Raw genomic sequence first — 20,209 nt, 5'->3', positions numbered from 1 at the left:
GAGCACTGCAGCCCAGGGAGCACTGCAGCCCAGGGAGAGCACTGCAGCCCAAGGAGCACTGCAGCCCAGGGAGAGCACTTCAGCCCAGGAGCACTGCAGCCCAGGGAGCACTGCAGCCCAGGGAGAGCACTGTAGCCCAGAGAGCACTGCAGCCCAGAGAGCACTACAGCCCAGGGAGCACTGCAGCCCAGAGAGCACTGCAGCCCAGAGAGCACTGCAGCCCAGGGAGCACGGCAGCCTAGGGAGCACTGCAGCCCAGAGAGACTGCAGCCCAGGGAGCGCTCTGCCCCACAGCCTCCACCGGCCCCTCCCTCCAGCCCTGCAGCCTGTGAGCAGGAAACCCAGATCCTGGCCGTTTCCTCCACCTTTTGACACTTCAGTTAGTTCCACCCCCAGAGGTTCCACTTGCTTCCTCTCCAATCTATCCCCTCGTGTCTAGCCCAGCCGGGCCTCTCACTGCTACTCGAGGGCCCTCTGACTCTAGTCCTCCCCACGTCCATTAGACATCAACTGTCCACTGTGACCTGCCTAAAACAAAACACGGAGCCAAGGCACTCCCCTACCAAGAAAAGCTACCTCTTGCCTTCAGGGGAAAACCCAATTCCAACCAGGACCACGGAGACCCCTGAGGGCCTGGCCCCCTGCTTAGCACTCTGACCCAGTCAGCAGTGTCCCAACAGGCCTACAGCCAAGGCCTTTGCATGCCCTCTGCCCTTTCCCGGGAACGTCCTTTTCCTCCTTGTCCTTCAAGATTCAGGCCACACAGGAGCCTCCAAGAAGCCTTCTGTGACCTCCCAGGTTAGCTATCCCTCCCCTGGGTTCCCAGCATCTTATCCTGAACTGTACCACCCTAATTATCCACTGACGGGCCTCCCTCACTAGGCTGGGAGAGCTGAGTCAGGGCCTGGCCCCACCTGCATGTCTGTCCACACGAGGCCTGGCCGAGGCCAGGTGCCTGGTGATGGCTGAGCTGGGGAGTAAGCGTGGGTGCCGTCAGCGCTGGCACGCCGGCCCCACTGAGCGCCGTCTGCCCCCGGAGTTGGCCTACCTTCACATTCACAATGTGGTAGCTAACCCGGAACTCATAGTTCTTCAGAACCTGCAGAAGCGCTTCCTTTGTCTGGGGGGAAGTGAAGAACTCCAAGTAGGCCTGTGGGGAAGACAGGCACCCGTCACACACCCCAGGTCCCTGCCGGATGCCTTCTGGGTGCTGCCAAGCATGCTGCCTACACTCAGCGACACCACTCAGATGCTGCCCTCCAGGAGGGACCCACGCACACATGTGGCAGGACACTTAAGGTATCGGGACTAGGGGTGGCCACACGGATCGAGTCATGAAATGTGGAGCTGGCGAGTGCATAAGAAAAGGGGAGGGGTTTGGTTCAGAGCTCTCTCAAGAGTTTGAGCTCTGAGCAACAGCAGTTCGATTCCCGGCCTGAGCTGAGCAGCCACTGAGCTGCCAACAGGTGGCAGGATGGCTCAGCTAAAAAAAAAAAAAAAAAAAGAAAAGAAAAGCGGGGGAGGGGGGGGAGCAGGTACGTGAGGCTTCTGTCTGGACAGGTCTGAGGGACCTCAGTGCCCCCCTCCTTCCCATCAGTCAGGGAAGGTTCCACGGAGAAGCCACTGCATAGGAGGCCCAGTTTGGCAAGCTGGCCTGCCACATCCCATGCTCCCCACTCACTGGACAGTAACAATGACACAGGGTTTCTCTAAAACAGCGGTTCTCAACCTTCCTAATGCCGCGACCCCTTAATACAGTTCCTCATGTTGTGGTGACCCCCAACCATAAAATGATTTTCATTGCTACTCTATAACTGTAATTTCGCTACTGTTATGAATCGTCATGTAAATATCTTTTTGTTTTCCGATGGTCTTAGGCGACCCCTGTGAAAGGGTCGTTCGACCCCCAAAGGGGTCGCGACCCACAGGTTGAGAACCGCGGCGCACCAACTGTCTATCAGGGATTAGGCTGGGTTTATTTAAAGTCATTTGTTCTAATTGCTCACAATACTGCAGGGTGGGCCCTCTTATCCTTATTTCACAGATGAGGAAAGTTAAGCAACTGGGCTGTTCTGACGGTAAACAGCAGAGCTAGTCTGAAACCCAGATCTTTCTAACCCAGGAGCCCGGGGGTGGTTCAGTTGAAATGTAATTTTAACTTCAGCAGCCCCGGGAGAAAGGTGTCAATTCCGAAGAGTAATAATAGCTCCCAATAGAGAATGCTCTGTGTGTGTTCTTCCCACATGCTAAGCTTTATGTGCTGTCACGTTTCCTCCCCAGAAGGAGATGCGATATAGCCCCGCTTTGCGGAAGAGAAAGCTAAGGCTCAGAGCAGTCAAGAGACCAGCTACTTGGGGCTGTCTGCCTCAGAGTGAGAGCTCCTGTCCACCCTGATCCACTGCCGCTCGGAATGAAACGCCCCCGGAGAAGAAGGCTTCCCTGTCCCCATCTCTGGGGCTCCCGGGTGCCCGTCAAGGTGGGGTAGCCCTGTGCATCCCTGCCACACCTTCTGGAAGACATAGCCCCCGCTGGGGCCCCAGCCCACGACCCGGTCGGTGGATGACTGCCCGTTGATGTTGGGCTGGGAGTTGATGGTGAGAACGCCCTGCCGGTTCACTCGCAGCAGCTTCTCCTTCAGGCTGGACTCCGCCGCCAAGGGCTTGTCATTCCAGGGCAGGCAAGTGACCTGAGAGAGGGTGAGCCGGGCGGAGCCAACGATGGCATCTGTCACCCTGGGTCCCTCCCTTTTCACGGGCCCCATCAGAGACTCAGACTGTGTCTGCCTCCATGAGCTCCTCTAGGGCCCCCCAGGTGGGGGCTTCCCAACTCACCCACCTCCCTTTGGTAAAGTGCCACGTCCATGAGATGAGGCTCAGGGTGGGAAGTCCCTGCCCCGCGGTCTGGCCCACAGGGAGACGAGGAGCGGGGATAGAACCAGGAGTCACACCCCAGCACCAACTCACTGTGCAGCCATTCCAGTTTGGCTCTCCCGAGAGGTAGTGAGTAAAGACTTCAAAAACACTTTCTTCACTGGTCAGCTCCTCCCCCCACATCTTGAGCAGCTCTTGTTTTGGGGACTTGCTCTTCAGGTAGAAGGGGTCGTGGTCCTTCAGCTCTCCAAAGGCTGAAGGGGAAGAATTGCCCCTGGGGGAGAAGGTGCCCAGAAGTCAGGGCACACTCCTGACCTTGGGCTCCCTACAGGACAGTTGTCCCATGTCAAGGGCACCATTCCTATGACTCCTGTCCCTCACTGCACAGAGGGCTCAACGATAAGGTTAGCATGCAAACGCCTCCTGCTTCCCACCTCCTGAAGAAACAGGACTCATCTGCAAAGGACCGTCTGCAGGCCTCACCAGCGGCCGTGGGGGAACTCATCCCACTCCTGGGTGCGGTAGATGTAACTCTTTGGTCTGCAAGTCCAGAAGATGGGACGCACATCTTCCTTCTGGCGCCTGGGGTGGGCACTGACAGCCCAGGGCAGGAAACGCCTGGATGAGAATGGGGACAGGAAGGGTAAGGGACTGGCTAGAGGGAGCAGGGAGGCATGGGGAGGGGCACCACTGAGCCTGGGTTCTTCAACCTGACTCACAAACGTCAAGGTGCACACGGACTTCTCGCTGAGATGGGAACCCTAGGTGTGCCACTAGCCATGGCGCAGACATCCCCCTGCGCCCCATGGAGGCCAGCGTTGCTAGGGGGCTTTCTTTCCATGACTTCTGACTTTCCTGCCCCTTGACTTTCTTCTGTGGCTCCTGGGCCCGAATTCGGGGCCACTGGCCTCACCTGGGGTTTTCGATCCACATGCCCAGGCGCTTCAGCACCTCTATGGTGGCCTCCTTGCGGTTGAGGGTATAGAAATGGAGGCCTGGTACCAAGCCACTTGCCAGCAGCTCCTGGCACAGGCTCACAGCCTTCTCGATGCCGTAGTTCAAGATGGCATCATCGTTGTCCTTGATTGGCTCGATCACGTTCTTGATCTGCTGCGGCACCTCCAGCTTGGACAGCTTCACAAGCTGCTGGAGGGAGTGGTAGTTCTGCCAAGACACGAGAGGGCTATGGGGCTATCTCCCAGCCCGTCTCTCACCCTGTTTATCCTTCTTCTGCACCCCCCCAGCAGGTCTCCTGGCCAACTCTAGCGTGACACAGAGTAACCCAGAAAGTCAGACTCTACTGTACAAGGATCCTTGCCTGGTCCTGCCTTTTCCACTCTGCAGAGGACAGCAGCTACCCAGAGCATTCCTGCCCTCGGTCTGCTCCAGCCCTTTAGCCCTAGATGTATTCACTGATAACACGGTGGCAATCTACCCAGTGGTTTCCAAGCCTCGCAGACCATCAGAATCACCTGCAAAACTTAAGAAGTAATGTACAAACTCTCAGGTCTACTCCATCAGAACTTCTAGGCATGGGATCTGGAAACCCATCTTTCGAAAAGCTTATCAAAGGATTCTGATGACAGCCAAGTTTGGGAAACACTGATTTAACCACAATTTATAATGAGAGTTATAATCCCTTTTAGAGGCACTTGTCAGTAAGCTAAAGTACAACAAACCGCCCCCAACAGGTACTGTTGCTGTCCTTTGGGGGGAAATTAGAGGTAATCAAAATGCAGTGGTGAGACATCATTTTGCAAGGAGCATCTGATGGGAAATCCAACAAGTGTCAAAGAACTTGACCATGAACTTAGCACCTCACCCCAGGGCCCTGGCCTGTGCTAGGATGGGGTGTGGAAGGAGTCCATTAGCCTTCCTGGGATCCTCACCTGAATAAGAAAGATTCCGGGGAGGATGGGGCAGGTAATGCCTATCTCGGAGCAAGCCTTAACAAAGTGGAAGAATGTGTCAGCCTCAAAGAAAAGCTGGGTGATGATGAAGTCGGCTCCTGCAGATACCTTCTCCTTCAAGAACTTCAGGTCAGCCTCAAAGCTCCCTGCGTCGGGGTGGCCTTTGGGGTAACCTGCCAATAGGGATGACAGTAGGGAGAGGCTGGCTCCACCTGCTCAAGGTGAGTAAAGCAGAAACCAGAGAGCTGGGACCTGAGAGTTCTCTACCTCTGGGGTTCCGGGCTCATACCTTCCAACACCACAGCACAGACAGGCTGAACAGTGAGAGGCTGGGCTCACATGGATGCGCTCCCTCACCTTGGCGATGACCTTCAGTGAGCGGTGGCTTAGAGCCACCCTCTCAAGAGTGGGGGTGGGTTGCTCCAAACTCCCCACACTATCCTACCTCGTGTCCCTTGCAACCAGCCAGACAAACCAGGCCTACACTTTGTGGCCACAAAAGAGACAATGCTACAATAAGCATCGGTCAGGCAGCATTTCGGGCATTGGGCTTGACTCTAAGCACTCGATTAAAGCAGCGCTTTTACCATTAAAGGAACTCAGAGGTCCAAGATAGTGAAAAGTTAGACACCATATTACACTAGAAAGAAAGTGGAGATGTTTCGCTTGAAGAAAAGAACAAAGAGAATATAGTAACTCTTTCTAAATGGCCAAAGGCCTGTCGCAAGGAGAGAGGATTCACGTTAGTCGAGCCCCTTATTAGTCAAGTTCTGCGATGCTTCTGACGGCAGGACCAGAATCAGTTTCAGAGGCTGCCTGACAACGGTCTGAGCAGCTCCACCAAATAACAAGGTCCTGGGACGTGAAAACTTTGGGGCAGCCGGGACACCCACGTCCCAGGGACACCAAGATGGATTCTGGATCTGCCTGGGAGGTGGGGGCAGCCGGCCCCTGGGCTCCTCACTAGCTCCAGGAACTATGACCCCTTGTGAAACGGCAGGCAGCACGCTGGCTTCCTCAGCCTGAGCGCAGGGCAGGACCCCAGCAGGGGGGGACAGACCTGAAACCCAGGCCGTTGGGAAGCCAAGCTGCTTTGCTGTGATAAGGCAGTTTTGTTCTTCAGAAACCCCAAGCCATCAAAAAATGGATATAAAAACTATTGTTTTAAGGGGCGAGGGGATGGGAGGATTAAGCACCAGAATTTTACATGTTCAATCACAAGGCTGTCTTTCCTGTAGGAATTTCAGAAACAAAGAGGTTTTAATAGCTGAAACTCTATGGCTATAAAACCTCAGTATCGCCAAGCAAATTTTGCATTTGCTGACATTTGAATTTTGCTCGGTTCACTATATTCTTTTTCTGTCGGGACCAGCTTGGTGCTTGCCGATCCATGGACCCTCTTTCCCGCTTTACAATGAGCAAAGCACCAAACCGCACAGCAACTGTATGCGCACAGCTCTGCTGGTTCCCATTCGTGACCCTCTAATGCCCACTGCACATGTGCACATTCCCCAACTAGCTGACTGCACTGTGGCCAGTGCGAGCAGTGACCATTTGAACATTTGGAAATGCCTGCCATGTTCCTAACTCCTCCTCGGGGCCGCCCAGACTCATCCACCCAAACACCCCTCTGATTAAGCCCAAAGTCACCCACAGCAAGTAATTTCCTTGAAGCCGCATGGCTTATTTTTTTAAATTCAAATCACTCTGATACACTACTCCATAATGCAGCCATGTTTATTTTAATATAAAAAACATGATTTCCCCCAATATAGTTGAGAAAAATTGTCATGCCAAGAAAATGTGCCAATGAACCCCTGAACTTCTTGTGTCCCCAGACACACAGCTCACCACACCCAAGCCCCCAGTTTGAGAAGCTGGAGGCCCCACCCCCATGAGTGGGGGTAGGAGGGAAGGCCACCCCATCTGTTTCTAGCAGGTAAACCTTGCCTCTTCGCTGGAGCCAATGGAACTAGAGTTGAGCTGATCTGATTTGCCTGAGAATTTGGAATTGACAGTGAAACCTGTCAATCAATCTGGGCTCTTGGCTGAAACTGACCGTGTACACTCAAGAGCAGGAGACAGTGATGGGGCGGGGGGGTCGAGCGGAGGGTGGGGGTTCTGTGGCCCCAGAGAGAATAAGGGAGGACTTTGGATTCTGACTGCATCCCAGTTCCAGCACCTGGCGAGGTCTGGTGCCATTTCCTAATCTTGGGTTCTGATACGTCCTGCCCCCCAGGAATCTTAATCAATATTCCTCTTGCTTTAAAGAAGAACAGGCTGGGAAGCAGGCCAAGAGCATGAGATGGAAGAGGAACAAAAACTGAAAGGGTGGTGGCAGCCTAGGCAGGCAGCAGATGACAATGTGAGTCAGGACATTATTTAATTCACCTCTGCACCACCCTTTTCCAGCACAGGTTCAGGCCTGTGGTACCCTGGGTCACCAGATCCTGAGCTGAACATGGGTGAGCTCTCTGTGCCTCTCTGGGTGTCTCCCTCTTTCCCCTCTCTGTCCCCACCCACTGGAATGCTCCAGCCACTCACCTGCCACACAGATGTCAAAGTAGTCACCGAACTTGCTTCGGATATGCTTCACCAAGTCTATAGCATAGTGGAAGCCTCCTTCCTCGTCTTTCCACTGGTCATCCACGGGGTCTGTGCGGTAGGTGGAGGTCACAGTCACGGGGGCACCCCCAGTCTCCAGGTACCCTTTTTGTTCCTTCTCCCTCTCTGTCTACCCAGGACCATGAGCCCTTCAAAGGCAGAGCCTCCTATTATTCAGGTTGGTGTCTCCTCTTCCTAGCACCACACTTGGTAATAGTGGGAGGGAAGGCAGCACCCAGACTGCCAGGTATTTACTGAGCGCCGACTCTGGGGGCAGTGCGCTGGCGGTGAACAAGGAACACGGGGGACAGCTGCTGCTCTTCGTTTAGCCTGGAGTATCTGAGACCACCCTCCACTCAAACCTGGGTCTATTCAGGCACCTCACCCAACCCCACTGCTCACTGTCCCCCTCTTGGAGTTCTTGCCTCCCGGGAAAATTTCCTATTCATCTCAAGTGAGAAGTGGTCTTCTGGTGGGGAGCACAAGGCCACAAGATTCCACCCATCGGGCTCCCTCTCTTCCCACACTTGTGACCTGACGACAGCAGGTGCCAAAGGCATAAGCAGCTATTTTGTCACTCCAGAGACAAATGCTAGAAATACACTCTTTAGGCCAAGAGATCGGTGCAGCCAGCGATCAATGAAGCTGTGTGTAGCCAGGGCAGAGAGTTACCAGGCACCAGCTGCATTCCTGACTGAACTCCTAGGTCAGGGTCAAGGGGTGGCTCCGTCTGTGTAGTGCCCACGCTTCTCACTACCCATAATGCCTATGGATGCTACCGGCAGGGATGGGACCCTGAGCATGCTCAGTGTGGGATCTGGAGAAAAGTAAAGGACCATTTCAGGGATAGAAAAAGCCTTCAGGAAAGCAGGACCCCAGAGAATAGAGTGTTGGCTCCACACCTCCCTTCAACGCCAAGATGTTCTTCAGGCCCAGCTGCTTGGCCTTGTGCAGAAGGTGTGTGATCTTTTCCTGGCTCTGACAGCAGCAGGTCATGTGCAGGATGGTCTCCAGGCCACAGTAGTTCACAGCAACGCTGGCAATTGTCATGGAGGAGGTCTCCTTGTCTGAGCCAGGGTCTCCTGCTACGTGCCAGGTCACGTCTATGAAGAGGGGGCCGCCTGCTCCCATCTGGTCCAATCTGTTAGGGAATTTCTTTCTGAAGAGGGGCCCTTGGGAGCACACCACCCTTTGCCACCTTCCCGTGGGGTCAGGGAGTTAGAGAAGCATCACAGCAGGTTGGAATCAGATTGACCTGTATTCATATCCTGGCTTTGTTACTTACTAGCTGTGTGATCTTAGGAAAATTGGTTAATCTCTCTGAGCCTCAGTTTCATTTCTACAATGTGGCAGAGAACAGCAACTACTTCATAATAATACCGTGAGACTATTATGACAGATGGCCCCACAGCTCTTACGACAGTGCCTGGTACACAGTGAGCTGCTACTATTGTGACTACTCTGAGAAGATAATATATAACAACAACGCAATCATTTTGTGTGACGGAAGCACTTTAGACTTTTTAAAGTGCTTGCATATTTATTATCTTTGGGGAATGAAGACATGTCAATGGTCAAAGGTTGGGGAACCCTCAGAGTGGCAAGCAGGACCTCATTCTAGGAATAGGGAAAAAGATGACACAAATGTTTTTCATGCTGCCCCTCCCCCCAGTCCTGATGCAGCAGCCAACAGTCCTGCAGAGCAAGGCCACAGATCAAGAACTAGACTCAAGATGCATCGGTGAGCACACACGCATTGTGTTACAAGCCATAACATGGTGTATTTAAAACATCCTTGTGCCTTAAATTTCAAACCTTGGGAGCGAAACATGAAAAGTGCAAATGGTAAAAAGCATCAACTTTAAAAAAGGAACTGTGATTCATAAAGTGCTAACATAACATAATTCAGTTAGCATTTCTAGATTTCAAGAGGCATGATCCAAATTCCTAACTTGCTAAAAATGTTCTCCAAGCCGCAGCTTTGTGACTTCCTAAACTGTACTTAGGATCCAGCTCCAACTTTGGCCAAAGAATGCAGTCTGAGAGAATCAACATTTTTAACCCATTAAGGAGTGTGTCTAAAAACCCAGATGCTTGGGGGTGGGGGGGACTTTTACGGACACCTGAGAAGCTGCTGATCAAATGACCAACCCTGCCTTTACTCTTTTCTGCTGGGTCAAAGTGGCCCTGCCAAAGGGCAACCGTTCACCTTCTCCCGCTCCCACTCCCTAATCTGGCCCTACCCCTCAACCTCACAGCAACTCACCGTGAGATGAAACCGGGAGCTCCCTCAGCAGTCCGAGGAGGGAAGAATTCTAGGGAGAACCACTTGTCACCAGATTCCATCCTCCTCCTCATCTTGTCCCTCAGTCTCTCATGCCGCTCAGGGCTCAGAGGCAGTTTGGAACATCTCGAACTAACGTTGGAGCTCTCACGGCCAATGCTGCTGCCCGCCAGGCGGGGGTTGGGGCCGCCATGCCCTCCAGGTTCGTTCACCATTGCTGAGTTCCTGCGGCACAGCGTGGAGGCAGGGGGCGTCAGAGGGCCAGAAGCCAAGCCCCAGAGTGGCAGGGTCAAATGAGAGTTGCTAAATATCCATGCAGGAAGAAGGACGCAGAGGGTAAGGAAGACAATGCCCCCACCACCGACTGGCTCAACAGGCCACAGCTATGGCTGTCTGCACTGCCTCACTCAAAGCTTTTCCCTCCGCTGCTGCCCGGTACCTTGTATAACAACCCCCACCCGGCACAGAAGAGAAATGCCCCTTCAGCCCATGGATCTTCAGTGACAGCTACCTGATGGAGGGTGGCTCAGAGAACCTCATGCTGCCTGCCTCCAAGGCCCCCCTTCCTAGGGAGGGGCAGTGGTGCCCGGCTGGGAGGACCTTGGGTATTGGATGGTCCATCTCTGCCGGCTCTGACCCAGAATGGGCTGGGAAGAAACAGAGACAACTTCCCCTGCGGGTGTGTCTCGAATGGGCGGAGCTGTGACAAAGTAAAAGCTTTAAGCTGAAGCTGGGGCCTGCGCAAGGGAGAGGTGGGCGGAGGCAAAGCCTCCCAGCGAAAGGGAGGGCTGAGGCTCTAGCTGCAGAAGGCAGATGAAGGAGGGGACGCGGCGGGCCTGAGATTGCAGAGGTTGGTGGAGATGAGGCCAACAGACGTTCAGGGTCACTGGATCACTCTCCAAAGGAACAGCTCAGCCTGGCCCTGCTTGGAACATCTCTTGTTACTTGGAACAGTTTGTGTGCGGGATAGAAGAAGGGGTGAGAGCTAGACAAAGCAGCCAGATGTCTCCTGAGTTCATGCTACCCCAAAACGACTGTGTCATGAGTTAGAACTTGATATTGGCTGGGTTCCAAAAGTAGCCAGACCCAAGTTCAGTAAGGGCATGAATTGCTGTCCAACTCAGAGCAAAGGCTGCCTTCTCGGCACAACACTGAAATCAGTTGAAGCAATTAGAGTGACTGCACAGCCACCACATCCGAAACCCTGAACCATAGCAACCACAGGCAGGCCAAAGGAGGGCACAGTGCCACTGGCCAGTTTGGTAGGAAAAATAAGACAAATGCTTAAAAACAAAACAAAACACTACTCTTGCCCAGCAATGTGCAAACACACAGTACTGAAAACCCGGTGTGTGGTGACACGAAAATTAGAAGAACAAACAGGCCAAGTTCATTCCTGTCAGGGAAAGTCCACTGCTAAGCCGGTGTTCTTAACCATTTTCGGGTCCCAGAGTCTTGAGAAACTGATGTAATCCACTGCTCCTCTCCCCCAAAACACGCAAATGCACATAACACACATTGACACACCCAAAGTCAAGGAGTCGAGACCAGACTAAGGGCACTTGAGCCAACGCTTTCTCCCCCAGGGATGCCCATTTTGATTCTGACCTAAAACTCCAGCTTCTCAGTGAAGATGGCCACTGGGATTGAGAAAGATTAGCCTCGCCGGCCTTTCTCAGGAACTCAAGAGAGTGCCTATGAATCGTTCGCTGGAACAAAACCATGAGACATGGAGGAGATGGAATCACCTACAAATCATCTGCTCTTTCGCTTGTTCAATAAAGACTTACCGCATTCCTAGTATGTGCTAGGTACACACCCTCTTTCACCCCTCTTTCTTGCGCCACTACTTATCCATTTTAAGCTGGGCTCCCATAGCACACCAGGTTGTAATTTTGTGGGTTCACAGGTTTGTCTCCCCTCTTCCCCCCCCCCCCCCCAGTTCCCTGAGTCCAGAGCGGTATCCTGCCTGTGACTGGTCCCCTGGTATCCCAGTGACTGGTACAAGGTACCAACAGCTAGCACTGAGCACCAACGGGCCAGGCGCTGTCACTTCGTTCTCAAAATAACCTTCTGCCATTTACTGAGCACTTATTTAATCGTTCCCAAGCATCCAGCAGTGCGGTTATTCGGAGCTCACCGCCCTCTGTGCGCAGCCCGACGCAGTGGGCACCGGGGGCAGCAGTGTCAGCGGCCCACGGCTCTTCTCCAGGTGCAAGGCGGGGAGACAGGTTTAAATGGTTGGGGCCGGGGAAAAAAGGGTCCCACGCCCAGGTGGCTGGAGGGCTGCGAATCGAGTCACCGGGTCCCTGGGTCCCGGGGATGCGAGCTGAGGCCGCGTCCCAGAAGCCTGGCTCACCATCACCGCCTCAGGGCAGCCTCATCCCTAGCCCTCCATCCAAGCTGGAGGCCGAAAGTCTTCGCATCACGGCTGGGGATCGATCGCTGGGGGTGGCCGTCACGGAGCGTGGCAGTCACGGAGGGTTACACTAGTCCCGCGGACGGAACTCGCAGAGGGCGCAGATGCCCCCACCTAGAGGGGGAAGGCCGGCCCCCATTGCTCCCAGCAAGTCCCCGCCCCGGGTGGTGGTCTTCGGATGCCGGGTCTCTCCACCCGGGGAATCCCAAGCCACGTCGTCACTCACCTGCTGTCACGGGTGACTCACAGCGCGCACATCAGCCGCAGTCGCTTGGCCACTGGGGGGGGCGGAGGCGTAGGCCATGCCGAGGGGGCGGGGCGCGGCGCCGGAGTTTGTTGCTAAGGGAGGCGGGCCCGGCGAGCAGAAACCACCCAAGCAGGCGACCGGAAGCTCCGCCCCCAGCATGGCCGCGCCCGGCGGTCCTGTTGGAAGCCTTCCTACCATCGTCATGTGATGCGGGCCCTCGCCCCACCCGTCTGCAGCCACTCTGTGTCTCCATCCCCAAGCTCGAGAGGGCCACGTGACCCTCCCAGGGCCAGTCACGTGAGGCGCGGATCCCGGGTGGGAGGGGGTTGGCCCTGGGGTCTGGAGTGGCAGTAAAGGAGGACGATGGCGGGGTGCAGGGGGTCCCTGTGCTGCTGCTGCAGGTGGTGCTGCTGCTGCGGTGAGCGTGAGACCCGCACCCCGGAGGAGCTGGTAAGGCTCAGGCGGAGCCGGGCTGAGGAGGGGGAGGTTGCTAAGGGACGGCTAGAGGCGTTGCCGGAGGTGGGGCTGGGCCGAACTTGGCCCGCAGGTGGTAGCGAGTAGGGCCTGGGGACCGTATCTTGGGCTCTCGAAGCATCTACCCTGCTTCACGTGCCCAAGTCTGGAGTCTTTTTTTCATAACTCTTCCCTGGAATCTGAGGATGAATCCAGGCCAACTCCAGTTAATCCCATACATATTTTATTTCCATTTGAAAGGAGTTTTGAATGAGGTTCTTCCCTGGACTTTGTGTTTATCATGCAGCTGGCTTAGTTTCTCCAGCCCTTTCTCACGCTACCCCTCACCCTTTCTGGGTCACTGACAATCCGGCTTCCCTCTGCAAAGCACCCTGGGAAAACTTGAATTGCTGGGTCCCCAGAGTTGACAGGTCCTTTCTGATTTCAGATTCTGCACTTTGTCAGATGGAACATGAATCCTCCCTCCCCTCCCCGCCCCGTTACCCCAAAAGGTGTTTTTTGAGGTCTTGTTCCCTTTGATGATAATGGCTCCAGATGATTGAGAAACTAGCAACTGATTTCAGTAAAACCTTCTGCCTGGTTCCCCTTTTAACCATTAAACGCGTCTTCCTACTGTGGATCTGTTTTCCTAGACCATCCTTGGAGAAACTCAGGAGGAGGAGGATGAGATCCTTCCAAGGAAAGACTACGAGGTGAGATTCTTCGATGAACCCTTGGGTAAAAAAAAAGTAGTGAATGACCTGGTCACTTCAGAGCAAGCATTAGGATTCTAATGCTCTGACCTTCTCTCCCAGGGACTGAGTGGATAAAAGGTAACTTCCCTCTGGGAAAGGGGCTGTTTAACAAGCCCCTTTTTCACCTCAACTGCAAAACAAAGTCTGGATGTGTCCATGCTTTCGTAGATTTATGGCACCTTAACCTGGATAAAGTAGGTGTGTTCCATTAAACTCTTTGATTTGCAACTCATAGAGACCCAGAGTCAAAGCCACTGACAGTTGTATGCGCTTAACAAGTGTTGGGCCAATAGACCTTGCTTCTCTTCTGAGAAAGCTTAGTTTTCAGAAGATTGTTTCCTGCTCACGCAGCTCGGGAATGTTCTTGATTTTAGTTCCTGATTTCAAGGAACTCTTAGAGGGGTGTGTGTGTTTAGTAAGGCTAACACTATGGGAGTGAAACTTAACACACATGACTTTTTGATCATGTAATCATTTCATGATGACTTTTCTATGACTTTTGAAATGACAGAAATAAGCCATGGTTGTGATAGAGAATTCTTAAACTATTTACAAAAAGAAGCTAGAGAAACCCATAACCCCACTCATTAAAAGATGATTATTACCACCTTATTAAATACCCTTTTTTATGCTTACATATGTGCTTTTTTTAAGTAATAAAAGCGAGATGCTACTAAATATTTTAACCTGTTTTTCTCCCCACTTGATAACAATTTTTCGTATCACTAGATACTTTTCTACAGTATCTTTAAATAGGGGAATAGTATTTGTGCCACCGTTTATTTGATCTGACTTTTCTATTTGACGAACTGCATGTTGGTGACCATCCTTTCTTGTTCATTCTTATTTATGTCCTTAGGATTAATTCCAAAAAGTGGCATAATCATGTATATGTTTAATGCTTTTCTTTTTAAGATTTTATTGGGGGAGGGGAACAGCATTGGGGAATCAGGGGAAGGGGAACAGACAAGTTGTTCTTTAGTCTAGTTGTGGAGGATGTTGCTTCACTGGCCCCGGTGAGGCAGATTGGTCACTGGCCATTGGACGGCCACTCACGGCGGCTCTTGGCAGCTCACGCCGGCTGCCGGCCACTCATGCCGGCTTCTGGCCGCTCATGGTAGCTTACCGGAGCCTACTGCAGCTCCACTGCAGCTCCATTGCAGCCTACACACGGTCGCCGGCGACTCATGGCAGCCCAGCTCCAGGTCGAGCTGTTGTTCACCATCTTAGCTGTAGAGGGCGCAGCATCACTGGTCCTCATGTGGGATCCGAACCAGGGCCCTGCTGCTCAGAACTGACGTCCCAAGCCAACTCTTAACCAACACGCCACTCGGCTGGCCCTGTTTAATGGTTTTTTAAAAATGTCGTGTAGGCTTTAAAAATTCAGTAATCTAGGGCCACAACATACTCAGACTAATTTTCTTTCTTTTCTTTTTTGTTTTGTTTTTTTTTAAAGATTTTTATTGGGGAAGGGGAACAGTGTGTTTTTCCAGTACCCATCAGCTTCAAGTCAAGTAGTTGTTTGAATCTAGTTGTGGAGGGCGCATCTCAGTGACCTATGTGGGAATCAAACTGGCAACCTTGGTGTTATGAATACTGCGCTCTAACCAACTGAACTAACCGGCTGCCCCCACAAACTAATTTTCTTAATATTTCATCTTTTGCTGCAGAATTTAATGTAACTATTATGATTGGTCATGTAGCCTGAATTTTAAAAAACCCCAACTTTTATTATAGAGAACTCGAAACATACATAAAAATGGACATAATCGTATATTGAAACCCCAGTACTCTTTACACAGCTTTAACAGTCATTCAGTTCATGATGGACCTTCTTTCATCTATGCTCCCATCCTTTTCCCTGTACACTGTGAGTAAATGAATCAGGAGGCTTCGCTGAATTCAATAACAAAGTTTTATTTAAGGGTCTCAAGATTTACAAAACAGAAACACTACCAGGTAACACCCAGAGTGATCCAAAGAGAAGGGAAAAATTGAGCATTCTTACAAGTAAAAAGTACATTCTTGAGAAAAATCGGTTCTGGATTGTTCTAAGATGGTGATCTAGATGTCAGGCAGTCTGGATACTTGAGCATTCTTTCCTAAATTCTTCAGAGGATTATCTAGAATATATATATATGGAAAAACATCCAGCCTAAGAGAAAGTTTATAAGAGTTTATTTGAGCCAACTGATGACAATTGCCGGGAAACCATCTCAACAGATTGAGAAAATGCTCCGGAAAATGGTGGGTTTGCAATTTATTTTACACATTAGAATCAAAGGAAGAGGGTTACATGAAATCCATTGGTTGTAGTTTAAGGGGATGGGAGAAAGCAAAGTGGAAAACTCTCTGGGATTGGATAAAATGTAAAATGGAGAGATACATACTTCTTTTACTTTGGGGGCACAGGATAGTTAATAGCATTTTATAGCACATAGAAATGGTATTTGGGGAACAAGATAACAATGAAGGATTTTGTAGTTTCCTGCTCTGGTGTGGTGGGTTGTGTTGGGGGTGTTCCGGAAAAAGGGATTACTCTGACGATCCAAGGGTATGTTATCTTAGATGCAAAAAGACAACAGATAGGCTCACTTAAGGTAAAGATTAACCTTTGTCTGGGAAGCTATAGGCCAAGGATGTGACTTCTTGACATGGCCCACCTTAGGAATTTTTATGTTCAGGACATCCTATGTGGTTATTTTCAGTCTCCTGAGCTTGTCAGGTTTAACATGTGGCCCCTTTTTCCATATATACGTATAGTGATAGAAATATATATCTATAGAGATATATATCTATATATCTATCTACAGGCATTGAGGTACAACTGAAAAGTTCAAAAGTTTAAGCCCTTGGTCTTGTTTAAGTAAAATAAAATCTATTCCTCATGTTTCAGACAATTCTGATTTAAGTAATTTATTAGCTTGGCTATGATGACTCCATTTTGTTTTTTCACTCTTTCCTCATCTCCCTTCCCAGATTATTTTGAAGGAAATTCTAAACATCACATCATTTTATCCATAAATAATTCGCAGCGGTTCTCAACCTTTCACAGGGGTCACCTAAGACCATTGGAAAACACATATTTTCGATGGTCTTAGGAACCGAGACACCGCTCCTCTATCCGTCTCCAGGCCCACATGCAGATACGCCCACATACGAGTACCCAGCGACCCCTGTGAAAGGATCGTTCACCCCCAAAGGGGTCGCGACCCACAGGTTGAGAACCGCTGTTCTAGAGCATAAGAACTTTTTTTAACATAACACCATACCATTTTCACACCTAAGAAATTAACAATAATTCCTTGATATCAATTGTCCAGTGTTTAAATTTCCAGTTGTCTTATAAATGTCATGTATTTTTTAGTAGTTTGTTTAAATCAGCTTCCAAATAAGGTCCTCATATTGCATTTCTTAGTTATGTTTTAATTTTTTTCTATTAATAGCTGTAGGTTCCCTCTTTATCTTTTTTTTTTTTTTCTTGAAATTTACCTGACAAAATAATTGTAGGACTCTGGAATTTGCCACTTGCACCAGCATGGTATTGTTTAATGTGCTACTCTGATGGGATTCCTTTAATCAATCAGAAAGCACAGTATCCACTGGTATATTTTCTCATATTTTAAAAATACTTTGTTTCCTATACGTAGTTCAAAGGTTTGCAAGAATTAGTGTAAGACACTCCATATTGTGCTGTCATGTCATTGAACTTGGTGATACCTTCCTGTGTTCCCATGACTGAAACTCCTGGGAGCTCACCACAGCTTCACGCCTCTATTGACCCTGCTGTTCCCAAGGCTCCTTCACTTCTTTCACTAAATTGCACTTACTCGTATATTTGTAATGCACCTACTTTCAGTTAATATACACATTTGTGTAAATTTTATGGGTTGATGTTCTTTCACGTGGGTAATGACTATTTCTTAATTAGCCATCTTCTGAGTTAGAGCTTCTTGAGAGCTTCTTGCTTTGTATAAGACCAAATTCAGCTAGGCACTTAATCAGAAAAGTCTGCTCAGATTGTATTCATTAAGGCTCAACTAGAAAACCCTTCTGTTGAAAATCTTTCTAAAATGTGCTCCTTGCCTTAGTAAGAGTGCATTGCACATACTTGACTCTTTCTTTGATAAGTTGGGGGTCTTACAAGATGCTAGAACCCCCCTTTTCTTTTTTCTTTTTTTAACTGAGCCATCCTGCCACCTGTTGGCACCTCAGCAGCAGCTCAGCTCCCGTTGGGAATCGAACCGCTATTGCTCAGAGCTCAAACTCTTGAGCGAGCTCTTAACCAACTGAGCTACTCGGCCGGCCCTAGAACCCCCTTTTTGACATCCATTCTCATAGATAGTTTGAAGAAGAATAACTCCCTATCTGTGGGACGGTGCCATTATTGAACAGTAATGTTTTCATGCAGGTCACAGAGCCTATATTGCTTTTTTTGAGTTAGAAAAAGGCACCCCTCAGAGCAGAGGACTTAGACTAAAAAGCCTACCCCCCTGGGCTGTAGCAACGCTCTTAGCTTAAGGGCCGCCCGAATGTGCTTTTTGTGTGAGCACTAGGTGTCTCTCCTGGTTGAATTTGGGCTGCATTTCAGCCCCAGCCTGCTTCCTTGGCCAGATGCCATTTTGCTCAGAACCACTGGCAGCAGCCCTCCAGGGCATATGTAAATTTTTTTTTTTTAAATGTTGCCAGTCTCCCAAACCAAAGAGCAACATATACAGCAGAAATAAAAGGAAGAAGTCATGGCAAAGGAGAAGTAAGAATATCTGATTTTAATAACATCATATAGCCCATTGGTACATGTTTACAAAGTGTCAGGCTCTCAACTGATTTATTTAAAAAAAAGAAAAGATTGATGTTCTAGCGAACAGTGTTTTGGTTTGTTTTGTTTTTTTAAAGATTTTATTGGGGAATTGGGGGAGAGGAATAGTGTTGGGGAATTGGGGAAGGAGACCAGCCAAGTTGTTGTTCTTTAGTCTTCGTTGTGGAGGGCGCCAGTCGCCATCTGGCTTCCTGTCGGCAGTTTGTGGCCTCAAAGCTCAAGGTGCTGTGTTCAATCTTAGTTGCAGGTGGGGGTAGCCACCATCCCATGCGGGAGTCGAACCAGCAGCCTTGTTGTTAAGAGCGCATGCTCTATCCACTGAGCCATCCATGCAGCAGCTCAGCTCAAGGTGCCGAGTTCAGTTTTAGTTGCGGGTGGGCATAGCCCACCATCGAACAAGATTGCCAATCTTGTTACACCAGCTGAGCCATCCTGCCACCTGTTGGCAGCTCAGCAACAGCTCAGCTCTGGCGCAGTGTCACTGGCCCATATGGGAATCGAACTGGCGGCCCTGTTGCTCAGAGCTCGCACTCTTAAGCCAACTCTTAACCAGCTGAGCCACTCGGCCGGCCCTGAACAGTTTTATTGAGCTGTAATTCACATACTATACAATTTACCCATTTAAAGTGTACAATTCAATGTTTTTTTTCAGTATAGTCACAGAGTTGTGCAACCATTGCCAAATCAATTTTAGAACATTTTCATCACCTCAGAAAGAAATCCTTTACCCATTAGCATCACTGCCCATTCCCCTAGCCCCTGATCCTAGGCAACGACGAATCTACTCTCTGTCTCCATAGAATTGCCTATTCTGGACATCTAAAAACCTTTTACATGTTTGTGGAGTCACAGCATTATTAGACAAAGCCATCAAGCAAATAATTGGCCAGTAATTTCTATAAATATTTGGTATGAAGGATATTCATAGTTTTCAACATTTTAATTCCTGTCCCTGTTAGTTCCTAGAATGTGATGTCATTCACTTGATTAAAAAATATATGTATATACTTAATCACTCACGGATCAGTCTAGTTTCCCAGCAGAATTATTTTTTACTGACTGTGGTGTTTTGTTATGTAATCAGGAAAAAAAAATTGTTTTCAAATGTAAAAAGTACACCATGTTTCCTATAAGAATGTCAAACAATACCCAGATGTGAATACCTCCTAAAATACCACCTCAGAGGTAACCACTGTTAACAGTTTTCCCAGATGTTTTTGCTTTATGTACGCTGACACACCAATAATCGTGATTTTACTTGGTTTTACGTGGTTTTACGTGGTTTACTCAAAATGGAATAATATTTTACACATTATGACTTTTACCCACATGTCTCTCTTTCAGAGTTTGGATTATGATCGTTGTATCAATGACCCTTACCTGGAAGTTTTGGAGACGATGGATAATAAGGTGAGTCCCTTATTGCTCTCCTGGGATTGAGTAGGTCTTATGACAGTTTCTTTTTCTGTAAACGCTCTTGTAAATACCTTTGTCTCTTGGCCTGTTAATCCCTTTCATGAAATATTGGCATTTATCCCTTGGACCTTCATCCTGCTCACGAGAGAGCACCCACTGGTCCAGCCCCTTGGAGTTCATTATATTTGCATTGTAAAACACCCTCCGTATCAACATCACCTTTGCCTTTTTTGCTGCCCAGGTGAACTTTACTCTAAAAATGGTAGGCCAGGATGCGTTCCTTCCATGCTGCCAGCATAACCCTGTAACCAACGGAGTCATTCTTTTTCTGTAAACAGAAAGGTCGAAGGTATGAGGCGGTGAAATGGATGGTGGTGTTTGCCATCGGAGTCTGCACTGGGCTGGTGAGCAGGCGGGACGTGGGGAGGTGGT

General features: G+C 49.8%; 2 protein-coding genes across 6 annotated transcripts in view; one reads left to right on the top strand and one right to left on the bottom strand.

Moving 5' to 3' along the window:
* The window catches only part of MTHFR (methylenetetrahydrofolate reductase), a 14,254-nt gene extending 1,845 nt beyond the window's left edge, over window positions 1–12,409 (bottom strand). Inside the window, exons 1-10 of one of the 4 annotated variants that reach the window (XM_019639749.1) lie at window positions 12,314–12,409; window positions 9,651–9,893; window positions 8,287–8,525; window positions 7,325–7,435; window positions 4,760–4,953; window positions 3,784–4,034; window positions 3,354–3,488; window positions 2,964–3,144; window positions 2,507–2,686; window positions 1,049–1,150 (exon numbers count right to left, since the gene is read on the bottom strand). In XM_019639749.1, coding sequence (XP_019495294.1) covers window positions 1,049–1,150; window positions 2,507–2,686; window positions 2,964–3,144; window positions 3,354–3,488; window positions 3,784–4,034; window positions 4,760–4,953; window positions 7,325–7,435; window positions 8,287–8,525; window positions 9,651–9,883 — 1,626 coding nt within the window. In that variant the 5' untranslated portion in view covers window positions 9,884–9,893; window positions 12,314–12,409. The other 3 variants (XM_019639750.1, XM_019639751.1, XM_019639748.1) reach the window with 3 other exon arrangements.
* A 108-nt stretch (window positions 12,410–12,517) lies between these two features.
* Window positions 12,518–20,209, top strand: part of CLCN6 (Cl-/H+ antiporter 6) — a 33,424-nt gene continuing 25,732 nt past the window's right edge. Inside the window, exons 1-4 of one of the 2 annotated variants that reach the window (XM_019639747.1) lie at window positions 12,518–12,784; window positions 13,441–13,500; window positions 19,706–19,771; window positions 20,116–20,181. In XM_019639747.1, coding sequence (XP_019495292.1) covers window positions 12,698–12,784; window positions 13,441–13,500; window positions 19,706–19,771; window positions 20,116–20,181 — 279 coding nt within the window. In that variant the 5' untranslated portion in view covers window positions 12,518–12,697. The remainder of the gene's footprint in view (window positions 12,785–13,440; window positions 13,501–19,705; window positions 19,772–20,115; window positions 20,182–20,209) is intronic. The other variant, XR_002123671.1, reaches the window with a different exon arrangement.

The sequence above is a fragment of the Hipposideros armiger genome, unplaced genomic scaffold, assembly GCF_001890085.2.
Source record: "Hipposideros armiger isolate ML-2016 unplaced genomic scaffold, ASM189008v1 scaffold_46, whole genome shotgun sequence".
Lineage (NCBI taxonomy): Eukaryota > Metazoa > Chordata > Mammalia > Chiroptera > Hipposideridae > Hipposideros > Hipposideros armiger.
The sequence above is the reverse complement of the archived record's forward strand: the minus strand, read 5'-3'. Positions and strand labels throughout refer to the sequence as shown.